The sequence below is a fragment of the Eucyclogobius newberryi genome, unplaced genomic scaffold (genome assembly GCF_026437365.1).
Source record: "Eucyclogobius newberryi isolate DKJ021-1_F unplaced genomic scaffold, fEucNew1.0.hap1 SCAF_2, whole genome shotgun sequence".
Classification (NCBI taxonomy): Eukaryota; Metazoa; Chordata; class Actinopteri; order Gobiiformes; family Gobiidae; genus Eucyclogobius; species Eucyclogobius newberryi.
The window spans coordinates 40,640,188-40,661,718 of NW_027315834.1; the positions used below are offsets into that span (position 1 = coordinate 40,640,188).

Below are 21,531 nucleotides of genomic sequence, written 5' to 3' on the forward strand. Positions count from 1 at the left end.
CGGGCATCAACATGTGTATGACTGTGTGACCTCATTGCAGCGGTATCAATACGCCCCCAAAATAGTTCCATTCAAGAGAAGAGGAACAAAAGTGTAAATCATCTCACAAACGTCTCCCTTTTTGATTTGAAATACTCCTCACATTAGGTTCCCAGTGAAATGTATAAATGGTCTCATATTTGTATTGAGTTTGTTACATAGTACACCTTTAAAGGAACCTTATCTTATTGTGAGGTGTGCGGTATGGAGCCGTTTGAAGCAGATTGTGATGCAGTAGGAATTACATTAATTTCTCCACACAATATATTTTTTACATGTGATGCTTACTGTAAATACAAGTCCGGACAATATTTTTGGCCGTTCAAAATGTTTGTGTAAATATATGTATCCTAATCTTTGCTCCCACAAATGTGCATGTTTTTAAAATCCATTCTTATTTTTACTAATGGCTGGAAGATGACAAAGAATTATCAAGAATGGGTGATGCTGTGAACTGATGCAGCCAATAAAGCTGCAAGTGTGTCATCACAGCATCTGCAGCCGAGGATGTGGATGCTTTGTATTGCTCAAGTTTGTGTTTGAATAAATAAAATACATATATATGAATAACAACATCTTTATTGATACAAAGAAGGTACATGTCAATGTGTAACTGAATGAATAAAGACTTCGGAGTGAAGTGATGGCTCATAGATTTTATTTTCATTCGGCATTTCGGAGCAAATACAAAGCACAGATGCTAAATAATTTATACCAAAGCACGAACAAAAAAGTTTCATATGTTTTTGGATTGAAACATCTGTTGTCAGGTTGATAACATCGTAGATGATTACCGGTGGTTATGACTAAGAACTCAAAGATATTTGTCAATGAATAGAAAGCTTTCTCCAACCCATCACATCACTCATACAAATACAGTTAATAATCTTCAACATAAACGTCCAATATCATTTTTGGTGCATCCTTGGCTACAGCACATGCCCGCCACACCCTGAGAAAAGTTCCTCTTCTTCTTGTTTGACACGGGCCAGTTATCTGTGAGGGATTTCATAACCTGTTCCCCTAAAAATGAGGAGGGTTGGGGTTTCTCCAGTGGGTTAGGTTCATTGAGGAATTGCTGCTGATGTTGAGACTGCCTTTCTCCTAAAGCCCCATAAATGGCCAAGAGATCAGCCAGAGAGTGTGACGGGGAGCGCTGGAGAGAAGTGTCTGTAAGGTCGACACCAGGTAAACTCCGCTCGTTCTCCTCTGTCGCCTCGTTCTCCACACCCCACTGCTGCGTCTCTGTGAAACAAGATGGTTTATTAATGAAAACAATCGTTCAATACAATAAACAGCATCGTTTTTTTCTCGTACTCACCAAAGTCATCATCAGTGGAGCGTCTCCAGCGTGAGCCTCCGCAGGTAAAGATTACAGCTCTGATGAACTCTCTGCCGCACAGTTTGACTCCGTAGTCTCTCTGCATGAGCAGTCTGCTCATTAAGTCCACTTGTCCGGCGCTGCACACACTGCCCACACACACCACAGCCACGGCAAGAGTAAACCTCCACGCCAGCTTCACCATCCTCTACCTCTGTGCGCTGCTGCTCTTAGTTAAGGCTTCTTTTGGTTTCTTTTGACCTCTCTTTTCTAATGTTGTGGTTTTCTTTAGGTCTGGTCTTTGGCTTTCTGTCTTTATTGACTTGTGACTGACCCTTTTATATGGTCCCAAAGCTCCAGCTCATTGGTAAACTGCTCACACCCCCCACATGTACGTCAGTTTGATTAATGCTCGTGACGTAGTTCAAGTCATTTCTTTGTTGTAGAATTATTATCATCATTAGTATGTTTCTGTGAAAACTGAGTGAACTTAATTTGATCAAAAACTTGATAAAAATGTGATTAGACAGTTTAAGTTTGGAATTCAAATTAAACATAATTTAAGAAAGAATCGCCATTTGTGGCAAAATTGGTAAAGAAATTGAGTCAACCAGTGTGTGTAATGAAGCTTACAATAGAAACATTAACAAAAGTAATTTTATTGATAGCAATATATTATTTCATTTTTTCAACTGATATTGACTTCCAATGTTCTTAGTAAAAGACTGTGTCAAACCTTTGAGATCATTGTCTTTTACAATTAGTGCAAATTTGTATTCCACAATACATGATTTTCCAAAAAGAAGAAGTATAAACACAGATCATTTCTCCAAAAAGGAGGAGAGTGTGTTTTTGGCACGACGAGCTTTCTCTATGCTCTCATAGGTTGGGATACCAAAAGGCAAATCCAATCGATCGCTCTCAGACGCCATGACGCTTTCAGCCTCATCTTCAACATCCAGAGAGACAAGTTATTCTCAGATTAGAGAAGACAAGAAATTGTTTAAGATTGTTTTTTTATGTAATGTTTTGTATTAAAGGGCAGGACTAAGTCTTACCTCTCATCCGATGAACAAGTGTCCCATAAGCCATGTCCAGTTGATAAGCAAAGATAAAACCAAGAGGAACGATGGGACCCAAGAGCCCTGCTTTTCTCTTCTTTATGGCACTGTGTTGAAAAGTATTCATAGACATTATAATAAACAACATCACAATCAGGGCTGTAGTTATTTGGTGTCTGCAGGACTAATGTACTTTGTAAATATTCACATATGTACATTTCTAGTGGATAATATCCGTTATATGGGCCATTCATGACAACATTTAAACACCCTGTGATTTTCTCCCACTTAGAAATGATTGAGGGATCATAGGTGCATTTCCACTGTGAGAGACAGAATCTAAAAATGAATAAATCACATTGTATGATTTTTAAAGGATTGCAAATAAGTATTTGAACACCTGAGGAAATCAATTTTATCATCAGGTACAGGAGCCTTTGTTCACAATTACAGGTGTCATAAGTCTTGTAATGTAGCCCACTCCTCCACACAGGTCTTCTCTAGATTTGTCAGGTTTCGGGGCTGTCGCTGAGCAACACGGAGTTTCAGCTCCAAAGATCTTCTATTATAGGTCTGGAGACTGGCTAGGCCAGTGTAGGAGAAAGTGTTTTTTTTCATTTGAGTTCCAATGGTGAGGGGAATTCACCTGAGAAGTTCCACACTTTTGCATCTCTGCAGACAAAGTGTTACATATGAAATGCCACACAAACTACACCAGTGAAGGCCACTGAACATCATCCATTTATTGTTACGTTAACAGTTCAGTGAATATGTCGTGTCAGCTTTTCTTCATTTCTGTTGTACAATACAGTTGCATTTCTATTGGTTATAATCAAATCAATTCCAGCAACAGGATAAAATGCACTCACCCAACACAAAGCCCCAACGAGGTCACACTAAAGAAAGTGCCAAAGTATTTGAGAAACTCTCTGGACCAGGCGATCTGCATGGCCATCTGTCGCTCTCTCATCTGGTTCTGCATGATGATCTGACGCTCCATCTGAGGCAGCACAGAAACACCAACAATAGATTGTTTTAGTTTTCTAGTTCACCTTGCACTTTTGTCCTCCGTTTCCGGTCTTACAGACTTGAGCCATTGTGGATTCCAATTCCTTTAGAGCCGTTTGAGTGACATTTTCATTCCAAAAGGCTTTTGTTCTTGAAAAGGGAAAGTGTCAGAGTTGAGCTTTTATTTGAGTTAAACAGGAAAAGGACTTTAACTGAATCCAAACACAAAAGTTGAAGTAAAATGCTGCAAGGCCATTAAGTATGACAATGACAAAAATGAATGGCATTAATAGCAGCATGTCAAAGGAAAGGAGACGCCACTATCTGTCATTGGAAAAAACATTCAGCATAATTCAATCAAGTCAAGTCATTATGTTCATCCTTCAAAATCATATTTTACAAGAAAGTGCATATTTATCCGATTACATTTTCAGTTTACTGAATGCCTCTTTCTCCCAACAATTACCAAAAATTTGCCTCGTTGAAATGAATTGAAATGTTGTTAAATTATACTGTACAATAGAAGTAACTACCGGTGAAGTATTTAGTACAAAATCAGGCACAAACATTTTACAGACGACATTTAATAGATGATGTTTCAAACACCTTGCGTTAATGCTAAAGATAGAATGTTGTGTACATGACTAACCTTCCTTATGGCAAAGGACACGCCTGAATTTAAGAAAACTATGCTGTGAGTTAGATCGCTCGTGGGTTTAAGTCCTATAAAAGCCTTTGGCAGCAATTAAACACTCTGAATTGCCCCAGGAAGTGTTCAAGGCATGCTGTTCCACTGATTGTGGAGAGGGTAATTTATTTAACTAGGACCACTTCAAAACGCCAGACACAATGTTTAAAGCCAATTCTAAGGTGTAATTATACCTTAGCTTTATGTTAATATAGATTGTTTCACAGCATTTTGCTAGGATAGAAATGATTTACTGATTATTATTCTTATTTTTTTATAATTGCTCCCCTTTTCTGTCCCACATTAATATGGTTGAAATATCTACAGTATTTCAATTAACAAATAGTCTGTACAGGAGCTTTTCCAACTGTGAACACTTCTGGTCCTCTACACTTCTAATATTTGCTTTATTTAGAGCCAGATTTATCCTTCTGACTTCCTTTGAGCAAGTTCTGCCTCAGAACTACTGTAGCAGAGGTGCAGTTCTATTTAGACCTGGTTTAGCCCTCATTTAGACCCACAATAGTCTTAATCTGGACCTGGTTTAGAGCTGCTGGTACTCGCAGAGCCACAGCACACAGCGAGCAGGAACAGAGCAGTCAAATAATAAACGTAAACTACACTTTCAAGGCAAGTGCATCACTAGAATTAAAAACAATATAGAAACAGAATATTTGATAGAACTGACCATAACCGGCTGGTCCACAATGGTAAAGTAATAATAATTCACAGGCCGTGACATCAAAGTGGGCCAGAAAAGGAAGGGAAATGTACAAATGCATACGTTATTAGAATCTTCATTTTATCCTGAACGCTGATGTCAAAATGTCAATGGTCATTTAAATCAGATGGGTACAAGAAGGTTCAATCATTTAAACAAAATAAAGTAAAGTCGGTCTATTATAATTACTGGTGTCACTCGCACTGACAAGTAATCATCTGTGACATCTTAATGCAGTTTTGATAATAGAGGTTTTATGTAAGTGACGTCACTGCATTTGTAGCAAAAATGAAAGAGTGTCAGTGGTGAATAATGACATTTCCTCCTGTAAAAGTGCAACCAGAATGTGAAGGACTGGTACGAGCTAATAATAAGACATTTAAACGTCTACAACTACGCTAAATATTCAGTTAGATATTCAGTTTGTACATGACATTTAAAAGAAGAAAATCAAGGTAACGGTTGCTAAAAAGTATATACAATTCCCATGATTAAAAACACATCTAAAACTTGTACATTTAGCAACACATTTCAGAAATTAATATATATAGTGCTTACATTTGTATTCAATCACAATTAATTTCTACCTTAATCATGATATATTTCTACAAAATACTGATGATTGATGATTGGCACATACACTGCTACTTTTACCATTTATTTTCTATAATTTGACTCATTCCTTAGGCCAGAACCTCATTCTTTTGCTTTGAATATATAAAGATATATTAAGGCTTTAAGTTTACATTTTGTCGTGTGAAGTTAAGTCGAGTAAAACAAAAGCTACGCAGATGGGGGAAAAAAGGCCAAAAAACCCCACAAAGCAAAGAAACACATTTTATCCGTTGTGCTGATCATAATCCTCAAATTCCTCCGCTCGATCGAAATGTTGAGGAACATTTTTCGAATTAAAACAAAGTCAGAGCAAAACCTCGATTGTATTTAACAGGGAAAACGGCAGAATCCCGTTTTTGTTCCATTATGATACTTTTGTGCCGTGAAAGGACTCATCTGGTCTGTCGCATGAGATCATTTTACAATTGTTTCCGCGTCCTCATTCATAACTTTTATAACGCACGTTTGTCATGACGGAGCGTGCGAATGGAGGCGCGGCAACATGTAAAGGTCTTTTTGTACGTCGGAGGTAAAGTGATTATAGTGTTATAGCAGCTGCTGCTCTGGAGCTTCAGGGCGCGGATAAATCACAACTACGTGTCGCACACAAACAAACAAAAACTATGGGAGAAACGTAATGAAGACGATAAAACATGAATGAGTGAAGCTGCAGGTCGAGATGCCACGGTGACCAGTGTTAGTGCAGCCATTACTGTGAGGAAAACATTAAACCATAGCTCACCATTACTGACATCATGACATCTTAACATTTCTTTCATTCCTAACACACGGGTTCCAAAGCTTTTCAGGCTGGGACCCCCGAAATAACCATGCGACCGACTTGGGAAACAACATTAAAAAAGAAAATTGATCCATGTAATGAATTCAAGTTGTAAACCTTGTAAAATGTGGTTTATTTGTATTTATTTTTGTAGTTTAAGGTGTCATCTGAGCCAATTTCACTAAAAAACAGTTTAAAAAAAAAAAAATAGGGCAGATCAAAAAAATATGTCTGTTTGCCGTAACCCGACCGACCCGGTAAGAAAAATAGCCGACTGAAAAAGAAATCTTGCCGACTCACCGACCGTTTTTTCCAAAAAGCGCTGTGTTGAATAATTTTAATTTAAAAATGGCCGTGGCTGGAGAGCCGCGGCGCGGTCAAATGGCCGCGCAGTTTCAGGGACCGCGGCATTTCCCTTATAGCCCGTTATAGCCTCATGGCTAACCCTAACCCTAATCTTAACCTTAACCCGGCGCGGTCTGAAACGGCGCTAAAACGCAGTCAAATAGCGGCGCAGTTTCAGCCGGCACAAAAATAACATGGCTTTTTTGGCCGCGCCGCGGCTCTGCAGACACTCCCTAAAAAAATAGCGACATCATGTGTGTTTAGTGTCGGTAACAGACCGGTCGAAGCGAGGAAACAGAGTGAGAATTAAGAATAAGTTGATGGTTTTAAGACAGACTGGTACGTGGCGTGATGCGCTAGTGGACTTGGTAGGTGAAAAAGAGGAGATTGATCGCTATTCTGTGACGCTGAGTACCAACAAAGCGTCCGAACATTCAAACGAAGTGGAGTTAATTATCATTAAATGAGTAAATTTTATATACAAATTTGGATTTTTTTTTTATGCCTTCAAAGTTAAAAAAAAAAGAAAAAAGAATTTACCTACCTACCGACCCACTTGAAAAATGTTGGGTTGGGTTACAGCAAACATACAATTTATTTGGGGCAGCCTAATAATTCATGTGCAATTCATGTGCAATTACTGTCGGGATCACATGGAATGGTATTTATTTATTTATTTGTCTATGGGAGTTTTTATTTATTTATAGGAGATCTTCTACTGAAAGTGTTTTTCAGACTTCCTATAAGTGATCTGTTCTTCTGTATCTACCTCTGTATCTACCTGCGTTGCACCAATGAAATTTCCCCATGTGGGACAATAAAGGAATATCTTATCTTATCTTATCTTATAATAAATTGAATACATCATCTCGCAACCCCCACTTTGAGAATCACTGCGTTACTATAGTTCAAGTTTGTGAGCAGGTTTACGAAATCAGACTTACAGGACAGATTTTGAACTTTCTTTACATTGGTGTATTTTTTGGACAATGGAGTGACTCATGTTGACTTTGTCTTTTTACTCTGCTCAGGTAGATCTTTGGTGTTACTCACTTTATGGATTTTACTGCAGCTGTATATATTTAATTTCTATGAGTTTGAGAAAAAAATTCTCAAACTCACATATGTACGTTTCTAGTGGATAATATCTGTTATATGGGCCATTCATGACAACATTTAAACACCCTGTGATTTTCTCCCACGTGATTTTCTCCCACTTGAATTTGTACAATTAATGTACAAATTCAAGTGAGATTTGAGAACTTCTACCTTTAACTCCCAGAGCAGTAATTTTGACTGCTCCGTTCATTTCAATGTACATTTTAAATATAAGCGTCTTCCATTGGCAACAAATATTATTTTATTTTATTTATTTTTGGCCCATAGGCTTTATCAGAAGGGAAAGTTTAGTGTGAAATGGGGATGAGAGACAAGGGAGGACATGGAGTAAATTGTCCTGGTTGATCACAAATATTGACCTGAAATATTGATATTAACCTAATGATCCTGACATCCCTTGCTGCAGGTATAATTTTAAAGAAGAAAAACAATCCAAATTAAATATCTAAAATGGCCCTTTCAAAACTGAAGGGTACAATTCACTCCAATTCTTGTTTCTTTCCACCACCACCTGTTAATTTTGTGATTGCTTTTATGATGATATTGTTTGTTTTAAAGCGTTGAAGGGATTGAAAACCAGGCTCTTGTGTTAAGACCCACTTTTATTCTGTGCCATTTAATCAATCAGCCTTTATTCATAGAGCACTTAAAGTGACCAAAGTGCGTCACAATAAAAAAAATCAAGGAAATACCAAAGCATAAAACTGTAAAAACAAAATGTACAAAATAAAGTCTCAATAAATGACTGAGTGTTAAAAGCCAGTGTGAATAAATAAGTCTGGACCCAGTGACAGAGAAGGCTCCATCTGCTTGGATTTCGAGCAGACAGAAGCTCGGCCAGATAAGAAGCTGCAAGGTCATTTAGAGCTGTAAAAATAAATAAGAAAGTATCATTTCTAAATCAATTCTGTATGAAACGGGAAGCCAATGGAGCGCAAAAAGAACCGGGGCGATGTGCTGACGTCTGGTGTTGGTTCTGTACGAGCTGAAGCCGGCTGAGGGCGACTGGGAGACACAGACATAAAGTGCACTGCAATAATCTATTCTTGAGCTGATAAAAGCATGAATAGTCCTTTCAAGGTCGTTTAACAGTGAGACGTGTCTGTGTCTTTTATTGTTTTATTCAAATCACTTTTTATTGGCTCGAGCCGTGAAAACAGCGAGAAGCCGTTCTTCTCTGGTTTCTTATTATTATTATTCATGGTCATTTTGCCACAACTCGGGCATTTTTGACCCCCTGAACATTGATGAATGTCCCACATGGGGTCATAGGTCACATGGGGACATAGACGCCATCGGCTCAGCCGAAACTCCAATAAAATGGAGGTTGCGAGAACGCCCGTCGCAACAGTGCCGACTAGTTCAAAAAAGAAAAAACATGAAACTCTTAATCTTTGGCCTAGGCACATGAAACTTGGGACAGTGATAGAGCTACCTTTGACCTCTGACCTTTGACGAGCAAAACACACCTGGCAGCATCGCTCTATGATAAACAGGAAGTCAGCCATGTCGAATCAAAGTGGCGCCGCCACGCTTGACTTTTTTTTTTCAAAATCTTACTTGTCCTTGGTTTTTCGTCTGATCGAGCTCAAAACAACAGTTTTTGCATCTAAAGACATTGAAAATTAATAAAGATAAAAAAAAAAAAAAAAAGTGATATTCCTTAGCACGCCCTCAAAAAAGGCTTAATTTCCTGTTTTTTCAAGGACAAGTCACGCCTAGGGATGCGTACCGCTACGACGGACCGGATCTGGACTTGTAAAAACGTTTCGGTTCAGGTCCAAAAAAACCGAAACCCCGGTGATTCGGTTCTGGACTCATATAAAATATAGCACTCACATACTATATCCTTTTTGTTCTAGAATCTAAACCATCCTAAACCTTCCATTGATCGCGAAATTCGCACTGAAAAGACGTAAACACTACCATGCGCCGCCGTCAATAGCGCACACGGACCCAAATTAGCGACGCACGCGTCTTCGGGCATAAGTGAAGCCGGCGAAATAAGATTAAAGATGCGAGAGACAGGAGCGCCTCGTACGTGTGAGAGACAGGAGCGCCTCGTACGTGTGAGAGACAGGAGCGCCTCGTACGTGTGAGAGACAGGAGCGCCTCGTACGTGTGAGACAGGAGCGCCTCGTACGTGTGAGAGACAGGAGCGCCTCGTACGTGTGAGACAGGAGCGCCTCGTACGTGTGAGACAGGAGCGCCTCGTACGTGTGAGAGACAGGAGCGCCTCGTACGTGTGAGACAGGAGCGCCTCGTACGTGTGTGAGACAGGAGCGCCTCGTACGTGTGAGAGACAGGAGCGCCTCGTACGTGCGAGACAGGAGCGCCTCGTACGTGTGTGAGACAGGAGCGCCTCGTACGTGTGTGAGACAGGAGCACCTCGTACGTCTGTGAGACAGGAGCGCCTCGTACGTGAGAGACAGGAGCGCCTCGTACGTGAGAGACAGGAGCGCCTTGTACGTGTGAGACAGGAGCGCCTGGTATGTGTGTGAGACAGGAGCGCCTCGTACGTGTGAGACAGGAGCGCCTCGTACGTGTGTGAGACAGGAGCGCCTCGTACGTGTGTGAGACAAGAGCGCCTCGTACGTGTGTGAGACAAGAGCGCCTCGTACGTGTGAGACAGGAGCGCCTCGTACGTGTGAGACAGGAGCGGGGTCAGCGTGTTAAAGGGGCGGGGTCAGCGTGTTAAAGGGGCGGGGTCAGCGTGGTTTCTTGTCTGGGTCTTTCCTCTGGGTGTAAATATGAATGAAATAACTTAAGTGTTATGTTGTGGTGTGATGTATTTGGCATTAAGTAAATACAAAGTAAAGTCAAAGTAATATTGCTTAATTGCTGCATTCATTAATTGGAGTTTATATTTTGTAATAGTATTTTGTATTTGTATTCTACAGTTGTTAAATATGGTCTGGTGTTTAATGCTGCCAATATGATGTATTATGTTGATTTGTTGTGTAAAATATTTTCATATTCTACTTTTGATACTGAAGTTGATGCTTTATAGTGATTCTAATTTACTTTTATGCTAGTTTTTGTAACTGTTATTTTAAACAGTGACTTAATTATTTACACTTGTGTTTTGTCTGTTTGAAGGTTTTTACCTGACTTTTGATGCCAATGGATCTGTAACATTAAAGAGTGGAAATGTGTCTAAAGATGAAACATAGTATCAGATGAAACAGCTGCTTTGACCCTTGACCCAGACTGACCCTGTCAACAATACTCAACATGCTCTTGTTGTTGAGTTGAGTCTTGAGTTGTTCCTCAAGTAATGTGTGTAACTGTTAAGCTATAGTTTAGCAGCTAGCTAGTAGCTCGTAGCTTGTGATTTATAAGTTGTAACTTCTGTTAAAAAACAGTGAATAAACCAGACAAGTTGAGTTTATTTCACTCTGCAGTTAAGCCTTGCGTTTGATAGTCGTCCTTGTTCAAGGGTCTTCAACTTAATTTAGCGAAGTAGCTTGTGTTACGCTGTTATAACATTATGCAAATATGGCATGGTTTAGGTCCAGACCTAATGAGTCCGGACTTGAACCTAAACCTCTGGATTCGAATCCGGACTTAAATCTGAACGTGGGTTTAGGTCTGCATCCCTAGTCACGCCTATTGGAATTGATCTACGGAGCTCATATTTCACTCACTAATACGTTTTTATGGTCTGATTGGAAATAATTAATACCCATGTAACAAATTGACTATAGCGCCCCCTACCCATTGTGTGAAAAACTCAACATTGTCTGATTTGTTTGAAACTCATGGGTTATATTCTCCTTGAGACGCCATGAAAAAAGTGCATTGCAGATATTGTGTATTTTTCACTATTGGTCAGCAGAGGCGCAATGAATGCCTTCACTTCCTCTTCCCCTTTTATTTCCTCTCGTGCCGTGGTCTTAGTCTTAGCATAACATTAGCATTAGTGGCGGGTCTCTGTTGTTAGGTGACGGAAGTAGTAGTTTTTAAACTTATAGATTGCACAGTCTGGTGTTTGTTACAGAAGTTTCTATTCAACTGCATAAGTTTCATGTTTAAATGTGTCATTACTGAGCGTAATGACATTCCTAGGTGACATTTACAAAATAAAGGCCTCTGTTTTACAGATACAGAAGGAGTTTTATTTTGACATGGCCTGACAGTGACGTACTGACAACCGTACTGACAACCATACTGACAAATATGTTCTCTTTTTCATCTGTTTGCTACACACATGCAGTACTCTTACACACATGCAGTACTCTTACACACATGCAGTACTCTTACACACATGCAGTACTCTTACACACATGCAGTACTCTTACACACATGCAGTACTCTTACACACATGCAGTACTCTTACACACATGCAGTACTCTTACACACATGCAGTACTCTTACACACATGCAGTACTCTTACACACATGCAGTACTCTTACACACATCACAGACTTTATTTCGTAAGACTTTATTTCGTTAGACTTTATTCTTTAGACTTTATTGTTTTCCTAAAGGGGCCTCCACACCGCGGCGGCCGAAGCGGCCAGTTTACATACAAAGTCTATGTAAACGCGCTCGACAGCTTCCCGCGGTGTGATTTCTTCGTTTTTGCGGCGCGATTAGTGCGTTTCCTTACGCTCTCGACGCTTTGAGCGCGCGTATGAGGCGCCCGAAGCGCCCAAAGCGGCTGACGCGGCACGTTCAGATTTGTTCAGCTCGCTGCAGCAGATGCGCCGCAGCAGCCAATCAGAGATGACATGCGACGCACGACCCGGAAAAAGACCCAAAACAAACCCCGCAAGATAAAAAGAAAATCCTTAAAACGCAGTTCTTGGAGCAAATAATGATATTGACTAAACTCTGCTCAGCTCTGAAGTGTATGTGGGTCCCAGACGGGCCCCGGAGCCCATCGCCTCTGCTTTTGGACATTGTAAAGTTAATAAACCAAAGTCATGGTCCGCCATTAAACTCCATTTACACCACGAGAAAAGCAACACAGCACAACTCCTCCACTGAGCATATGCGCAGGACGACTCGGACTCGGGGCGTCGAGACCGCGCGTCTAGTGCGTTTGTCTTTCAAATGTACACGCGCTCAAATTCTGCGTTGGGCGCGATTTGGCTGCCGCGGTCTGTACGTAGCTTTAGACTAGCTTTATTCCAGAGCGGACTCTTCTTCCTCTTCCTCTCCTTCTTTGGTGTTCGGTGCTGCCGTACAGCTTTATCCTTTAGGATTCATTCTTTAGGCTTTGATACTTCCACTAATGTCGTTGCTTGGCAGCCGTGCATCTACTGGATTGGGCGAGCCCCTACCTCCATTTCTTCACTCTGATCACTCGGATTCCCCAAAAGTAGACTCATGTCACTCTGACTCCCATTTAGCGCCTTCAGCCTGTTTTCCATTTCTGCCCATTCAAGCTCTTTTGTTCCAAGGAAACTTCATGCAGCTTTAGCAATGATCTTGATCCTTTAGTTCTCTTTTCAGCTTAAACAAACTAGTACTGGAGCTAAAGATTAAAGTCTAAAGAATAAAGTCTAAAGAATAAAGTCTAAAGAATAGAGAGAATGCAGTGTTGGGGCGAGAGAATGATCCTTAATGTTTACATTGACAGGTTGGCATCTTTTAGGCCACCATTTGGTGTTTTAGAATGCTTATTTAATTTTTATGAGCTCTGGTAGAGCAATTGTGTCTTTGTTTTCTGCAGAACTTTGGAAACTTTTCAATTCAAAAATGTGCCATATAAATAAAGTGGCTTGTTTGTTTGGCCTGTCAAAATAATTACTTCTTCAACCTCAATAAATGTTTGATGGAACGATATTTTCGGGGGAATAATATTTATCGTTTGTGCGGTTTCTTTGCACTAGTAGTGAAACTCCTGTCATTTTATTTGTGTTAAGTGTGTTTGAGTCAAATCAGTAACTTCTATAACTATTTCAGTTTTGAATCGCCGCTATTTATCTGTATCTGCTCATGTTTTTGTTTTGTTTTTTACAACATTGTACATTTAAAAAGGAGTTTACATGCATGATCCTGCTTTTCAGTTGTTCCGTCAGTGGCATAAAGCAATTGCCGTGATATTTTCTGCAATACACTATATCGTACTGCAAAATGTGTTATCGTGACGGGCCTGTTGTTGGTGCACGTCTGTTTTTTCTGTGATCGTGAGCGACTGAAGACCGAATAGTGAGGCGGATGTTAATACAGATTCTGCTAATGACTGACTGAGTGCATTAAAGGACCTACAAAGTTAATGATAAATAACGCTACGAAGAAAAGGAAATGTATGAGTGACTGACCTGTAACCGGGCATTGTGGAGGATGAACTCCTGCTGCTTTTGAAAGTTTGCGTCCAGAGACTTGGAGAGCAGGAACCCCATGATGACGTCTCAGCGTTGACCTGATGAAGAGGAGTTCAGCCAACATACTTCAGTGATTGTACAAGAGTCACATTTGTCACATCAGAACTGCATTTACCAAACCTAAAGTCCAAAGGAAAGTCCATCCCTTGTTGTGTTACACCGCGAGCAGATTTGGTGCATTCATTCAAATCATTGTGCACAATTGTCAGATGATTGTTGCAGATGTGTGATTTGCAGAAACATGTGCGAGAGAGAAATAAAGCGGCTGTGTCTTTGCTGATGTATGAAACATGAATCTAATCAGGATGGAAAATGCCATGAGACAGATGAGCATGGTTTGTGTTGACATGATGCTGGTCATCTTCATAAACGATGCAGATGCTCCTGTGTTCACTGACAGGAGGAACATGGAGGCATCAGGAGCATGTGCAGCATTATTTCTTATTTCTTACTTAAGCAACACATGTTTAAGTTCTGATCTGAGAATAAATACCCTGCCCTGCTTGATCAACTACAGAGGTCCTTTCACCACACAATACGGAGCGACATCGGCCAATAATCAAGCATGACTCGTATAACACAAGATGTTTTTTCTCTCTGGCGAGAAGCTATCAGCATTTAGCGTCAGGACTTCAGGCTAACATTAGCACTCTTCTGCTAAGCGCAAGCTAACAGGAAGTAACTCGCTACATACCAAAAAGTGTAGCAATTGGAAGTAAAAGGCACTAAAAACACTGTTTAAACCGTAGATCCATGGTCTGAACTCTGGGTGAATCAAGGACGTCTCCGGGAGAACTTGACCACGCACGGCACGCACACGGCACGCACACAATCACATGGCACGCGCACATCACGCACGCGCTCACCTCTTTCTTCTCTGACTTGGAGCGTTACACCAGCGTGAGAAGTCTTTACCGCCCCCTGCTGCACACCTCAGTCACTGCTCCATATTCAGTATATGAATTATGTATTTAATCTCCTTATTCTAATGTTGTGTGTATTTGTCATGGATGTAGGTATTTGTGTACAAGTATGTGTGGGCGTTTGTACATGCTGACGTATCACGCATATGTGTATCACATGTACTAATCATTTACCCGGTGGTTCTCAACCTTTTCAGTCGTGAGTCGTGACTTCCATTATAACAACTGTCTGCCTTTGCAATCTCATAAAAAAGAAAACAGGCTATACCACAAAATTATATTGTAATTTGATGTTTAATGTTTTATTTTATTTTCAGGATAAAGACCTGAAAATAATTGTATCATGATGATAAATGTATCATGTTGGTTAAAACATAGACATCTACATTTACCATTGCATTTGAAAGGTGTACCTTCACTACCCATTTCCTCCCCTAAATCCCAGATTGCATATAACAACAAACTAAAATGGTACAAATGGCATCTTCACTTGATCATCAAAGAAATAAGTAACTTTATGTCCTTTTGTCATCACGTTTTGTCCTTTTAGTATGTGTTTTGTATCACTTGTCACTAAGGATTGTAACATCCTTCCTCAAAAATGCTATTGTACCATATCATCCAAACAGAGCTCTTCGTTCTCAAAATGCTGGCCTTCTGGTGGCCTCAGGGTCTCTAATAGCGTAGTAGGAGGTAGAGCTTTTAGCTCCCAAGCTCCTGTGTTATGGAATCAGCTCCTGTCCATGTTAGAGAGGCCGACACAGTCTCTTCATTTAAGATCAGGCTTAAAACTTTCCAATTTGAAATCGCCTATGGTTAGGCCAGTTAGGAACAGAAATAAAAACCTACAGTTTACCAGTTACGCTGCCCTAGGAGCAACTATGGGGGGAGTATGACAGCCTGAGCACTATGCTCTGCTTCTGACTATTTATTCTATCAAACAATATTTCATATTTAATTTCACTTGCAGTCTATTCATTGCCTTTTCTTCTTCTTTTCCCACTCCCTGCCACTCCTCGGGGGGAGTGGGACAGGAACTCCTCCAGGTTTCTACTTTTTCCCAAGGAGGTTTTTGTAGTTTTTCCTGGAAAAAGGAGGGTCTAAGGACAGAGGACTCTGGGACATCGCTCCTCGTCCCTATGAACATTGTTTTAATCTGTCTTTCACTGTCGCCCCCGGAGACTGCTGTTGTGATTTTGGGTGTTACAAAAATAGATTGAACCATTTAAAGATAAAGTCGATTCGCAGAAGCCTAAAGCTCCACTGAGGAATGGTTCACAGGTGAAACTTCAGAAGTGGCAATGGCAGGAACACAAATGAACAATTCATCTTCATCTTCACAAACAATCCTTGCAAAAGTACAATTATGATTTGAGAAAGGCAAGGAAGATTTTAAAGATTATAAATTTGCAAAATACCACTCAAACTCTTTTCTCCACCATTGATAGATTTATCAATCCTCGCCCAGTCCTGCTTGTTGATTTTAATTCTGAAATTCATGTATTGAATGTGCAAAATGTTTTATTAATAAAATTGATAACATTAGACAAAATATTACCAAACTTAATGACATTGTTCCAGCCTCACCATGACTTAATGGTGCCAAAATGGGTGAATTTATGACAACAGATCAAACATTACTTACAGATATTGTGTCTCATCTAAAACCCTGCACATGCTGCCTCGATGCCCTGCCCACTGATCGGGGAAAAAAGGGTTTTCCATGCTTAGAAAAATACATTCTACAGTTTGTAAATATTTTTTCCCAAGGCTCTAGGCAAGGCAAGGCAAGTTTATTTGTAGAGCACATTTCATACACAAAGTGCTTCACACAGCAGGAAAAATGTATTCAAATCACAAAGAAATTACAGAAACAGAAATACAATAAAATTAACTAAATTAAAAATTATCAATCCAACTGATTGTCTAAACTAATAAAATCACAAACAAAAGAGAAGAGTGCAAAGAAAAAATTGTTTCAGTCATATGCGCAGCTAAACAAAACTGTTTTTAGCTTCGATTTGAACATTGTCAGAGTAGAAGCCTGTCTCACATCTTCAGGAAGACTGTTCCAGATTTTAGCTGCATAAAACTGAAACGCAGATTCCCCATGTTTAGTCCTGACTCTGGGCACCAGCAGGAGGCCGGTCCATGTTTAGTCCTGACTCTGGCACCAGCAGGAGGCCGGTCCATGTTTAGTCCTGACTCTGGCACCAGCAGGAGGCCGGTCCATGTTTAGTCCTGACTCTGGCACCAGCAGGAGGCCGGTCCATGTTTAGTCCTGACTCTGGCACCAGCAGGAGGCCGGTCCATGTTTAGTCCTGACTCTGGCACCAGCAGGAGGCCGGTCCATGTTTAGTCCTGACTCTGGGCACCAGCAGGAGGCCGGTCCATGTTTAGTCCTGACTCTGGCACCAGCAGGAGGCCGGTCCCTGAGGTCCTCAGAGTCCGAGATGGTTCATATGGCACTAACATGTCTGAAATGTACTTTGGTGCTAGGCCATGGAGAGACTTGCACACAAGCAGAGCTGCTTTAAAGTCTATTCTCTGAGCCACAGGGAGCCAGTGCAGAGACCTGAGAACAGGACTAATGTGATCATACTTCCTGGTTCTAGTCAGGACCCGAGCAGCAGCGTTCTGGATGTACTGCAGCTGTTTTACAGCTCGTTTGGAGAGACCAGTGAGCAGGCCGTTACAGTAGTCTAATCTACTGGAGACAAACGCGTGGATAAGTCTCTCTAAATCTGGTTTTGACACTATATTTTTGATTTTGGCAATGTTCTTTGGATGGTAAAAAGCTGCTGATGTTATTGATTTGACGTGGCTATTAAAGTTCAAGTCTGAGTCAATTATTACCCCCAGATTTCTAATTTGGTTTGTAGGTTTTAGAGCGAGACTCTGGAGGTGACCGCTAACACTTTCTCTTTGTTTCTGTGGGCCAAAATCGATTATTTCAGTCTTGTCTGAGTTCAGCTGGAGAAAGTTGTTTTGCATCCACACACTGATCTGTTGGATGCAGTGACAGAGTGAATCTACTGGTCCATTGTCACCTGCCGATAGTGAAACATAGATCTGAGTGTCGTCTGCATAATTGTGATAGGACACATTTTCACTGCGTATCAACTGACCTAACGGCAGCATGTAGAGGTTGAACAGAAGGGGACCCAGGACTGACCCTAGGGGTACTCCACAGGTCAGGGTCATGTGGTCTGAGACACAGCTACCAATTTCAACAAAGTACTTCCTGTCTTCCAGATAGGACCTTAACCAGTTTAGGGCAGTGCCAGTGATGCCCACCCAGTCCTCTAGTCTCTGTAAGAGGATCCCATGATCGACAGTGTCAAAAGCAGCACTCAGATCTAACAGAATTAAGACTGAGGCTTTGCCCGTGTCAGTGTTCAGGCGGATGTCATTTGTCACCTTGACAAGAGCAGTCTCAGTGCTGTGATGAGGTCTAAAACCTGACAGAAAAACATCAAATGAGTTGTTTATTAAGAGGAAATCTGTGAGCTGTTGGTAAACAACCTTTTCAAGGACTTTGCCCCAAAATGGCAGATTAGAGATGGGCCGGTAATGACTCAGTACTGCAGCATCAAGACTGCTCTTCTTTAGGAGAGGCTTTATGACCGCAGTTTTCAAAGACATTGGGAATGTTCCAGATTGAAGCGACATGTTAACTATGTGAGTGAATGGTGCTAATAAACTGTTCAGCACAGACTTTAAATGTTGCTGTGATCAAACCACTCATTAAAAAACCTAATTTGGAATCCTCTATTTAATAATTATAGGCCAATATTAAAGCTGCCGTTTATTGGCAAAATGATAGAGAAAATGTTTTTACAGAACTCACCCATTATCTGACTGATGATAATCTTCTTGACTCCTACGTTTTGAAATGAGGCCTAATCTTTTTAGCATTATGTAGTATGTATTAATTGATTTATCTGTATTTGCTTTTTATTTACCCTTTGTATTTACTGCAAATGTGTAAATTGTACAATTCTTCTCAATTAAAGCACTTTGAGTTGTCTCTGTGCATGAACAGTGCTCTACAAATAAAATTTACTTGACGAGACCTAACTTATGTACTGTCTAACAAAATAATCATAATAATGTTAATAAAATAATCATAATAATAATAATAATAATAATGTTATTATTGATAATAATAATAATAATTCATTATTTCATCAAATGTAGCCTAATTACTTCAGTAGTGTTTATTTTAGTCAACATGCTTGATAAAAGCTAAATAGCTCCATCTGCTGGCTGATTGGATGAATATAATAAGCTCAGATACATTGTTCATACCTGTCCAGGTTTAACCCTGGTTTATGGCCCAATTCAAAAGTTGTTTGAATTGGGCTTTTTAAAAATCTGTTCCCATAATTTAAAAGAAAAGCATTTTGGGCCTGAAAAGGCCCAAAATGCCAGAGGCAGGACTTAGTCATCTTTTTGATACATTTGCACATTGAAACAAAGAAGCTTCCAAATGTTACTTTCTGTCAGGATGAGCCCAAACACAGCACTGGCCCCAGTGAGACACTACACTACATTTTGAACCACATGCTCTAAAATGTAGAGTTAGTAAAACTAGGCCTACAGGCTGTGGACCTACAGATTGTGAACGAAAACAAGTTGTCTTTCTACTTTTCTTTGTCACTGTATGAAGGGTTTTCCAAGCTAAATGCAGCTTCTAGACCAACCGGAATCTTATCTCAAACTATTAATTTGTTGTTGTAAAACACATTTCCAAGGACTTTCCAATCAGATTTTATTTCCTTCAAAATCCCACAGACATGACAGAATGGGAAAAGAACGATGACACATTTGCAAATTAATTCAAATCTGATTTGAACAGACTATAACCCATGTTTGATGAGTCATTGGACAGTTGCACAATATAATAGACTCTGTGCTTCCGAAATATTAGAAATTATGACGGTTGCCATTGGAGTTACAATAAAACAAAATATTATATCTTTTAAATGAGAAGTTAATTGGTGATTGGGGCCCAGGTTACCTTGTAGTGAAAGTTGGTCCAAAAGGACAGCACTGGCCTCCGGTCCTGTGGGGCTGTAATGTGACTATGATGTCAGAACTATGAGTGGCAATTTAACCTGCAGGGTTTAAACACAAGCTATACTGGTTGTTATCTATAGTAGACATTATATTTTGAAATTATCCAATTATACCATAGGAGTTAAATATAAACAGATTGTATTTATTCCCCTGATTCAAGGCCACATTTCTGTCCATTTAATTTACTTACTATTTCTAACTACTTAGACTTTCTAACTATATTTTTATGGACATCACACTTTTACTCAGATTCCTCTGGAGAAAAAGCTTTGTCAGTTATTGCGGGCATGAGGCAACTCGAGTTACCACCATGGATCTATTGTAGTGGTGACAGTAAATAAACCACGTGTTCTTCCGTGTCCAAACTGTCCCCTTGTGGTTGTGCATGAGACAACACATAAAGAGAAATTCCCTAAAGCCGATACATAAAAGAGTCAAAGCTTGAAAACAAACAGCAGAGCAACAGAGCAAGGACTAAAGAAACTATTGATGAAAAACAACCCACTCATTAATGGTAAGAGCTTATTATTATGGTTTGTTTTTTGAAATCTGGTGGATATTTAGCATGTTTATTTGTACAAAACACCTTTTAACACCAAAGCAAACCTTTTTAAATGTTCTTTAAAATGGTGCACTTCTTAAACCACTTTCATTTGATAATAGTCTAAGTAATAAGAGCCTTTAATTTCATCCACAATTGCATTTGTTTTACATGTTAGTGTTCTTCAGTGTAATCAGTAGTAACATTAAAGGTGCACTATGTAACGTTTCTGATGTTTACTATTACAAACATTCACATGACTGTAATTGTACTTTTTTGAGTAGATTTATAAATGTGTCCTTGTAATTCAGTATCATTTCATCCATGTAATTGTAATTATAAGTTACATTTAGTGCCACTTGAAACAACGTATTTACATTTCTAATCTGTTTATTTAATCAGGTTTTGTACAAAAGCGTAGCTAGTACTCTACTCGCTTGTTTTTTTTTCTTGTGTACTTTAAAATGTTATATTATTACATATTTGATCTTAGTATTTGTACATGTAATTTCAGTCATGTAATTGCACTTTTACATAGTACAAACATTTAGTACTGTTTTCACCACTGCTGATGGGGAGGATCACCCCTCTTCTGTGTCCGCATTGAAATGTTCCACATTATGGCATTACCATAGCCTATTTATCCGACATTCATTCAAATACGGGTGTTTTTATTGTCAAAATTGCCTTGTGGAAACATTCATTCTTACTGTGAGCGGGATCGCCTCGCCACAGATCTGACCTGTAACAGGGATGGAGAAGTTTAATGCCATACTAGAAAATTTCAGTCAAACCATGGAGAAAAGCTACTAACAATTAATACTACACAACGCCACAGTATAATATACACGTCTGTTGGTCATTCACACTTTACAGACATTTTCACTTTGTTTGAGACGTTTCTGTTTCCGTTGTTTCTGACATTAACATTTGTCCTTCTTCCTCAGGCGTC

At 39.8% G+C, this 21,531-nt stretch overlaps 1 protein-coding gene across 2 annotated transcripts; it reads right to left on the bottom strand.

Annotated features, from left to right (window-relative positions):
- Positions 1–602: 602 nt before the first annotated feature.
- On the bottom strand, positions 603–14,839 carry LOC140368351 (plasminogen receptor (KT)-like). Of its 2 annotated transcripts, XM_072455339.1 has the most exons (5): positions 14,728–14,839; positions 13,971–14,071; positions 3,291–3,421; positions 2,419–2,528; positions 2,043–2,309 (listed from the first exon to the last, which is right to left on the bottom strand). In XM_072455339.1, exons 2-5 carry the CDS (start codon positions 14,049–14,051, stop codon positions 2,182–2,184), a joined length of 450 nt encoding a protein of 149 aa, XP_072311440.1. In that variant the 5' UTR covers positions 14,052–14,071; positions 14,728–14,839; the 3' UTR covers positions 2,043–2,181. The 2 variants fall into 2 exon arrangements, with proteins under 2 accessions (XP_072311439.1, XP_072311440.1); XM_072455338.1 differs by lacking the exons at positions 2,043–2,309; positions 13,971–14,071; positions 14,728–14,839 and adding exons at positions 603–1,284; positions 1,361–1,509 and having other exon boundaries at positions 3,291–3,389.
- Positions 14,840–21,531: the final 6,692 nt, after the last annotated feature.

What these genes read in the sequence shown, in the direction of transcription:
- LOC140368351 (XM_072455338.1), bottom strand. Translation starts at nt 1,481, where the DNA reads ATGAGCAGACTGCTCATGCAGAGAGACTACGGAGTCAAACTGTGCGGC. An exon ending in CTCCACTGATGATGACTTTG is followed by an intron (nt 1,285 to 1,360) that starts GTGAGTACGAGA and finishes CTTGTTTCACAG; the next exon opens with AGACGCAGCAGTGGGGTGTG.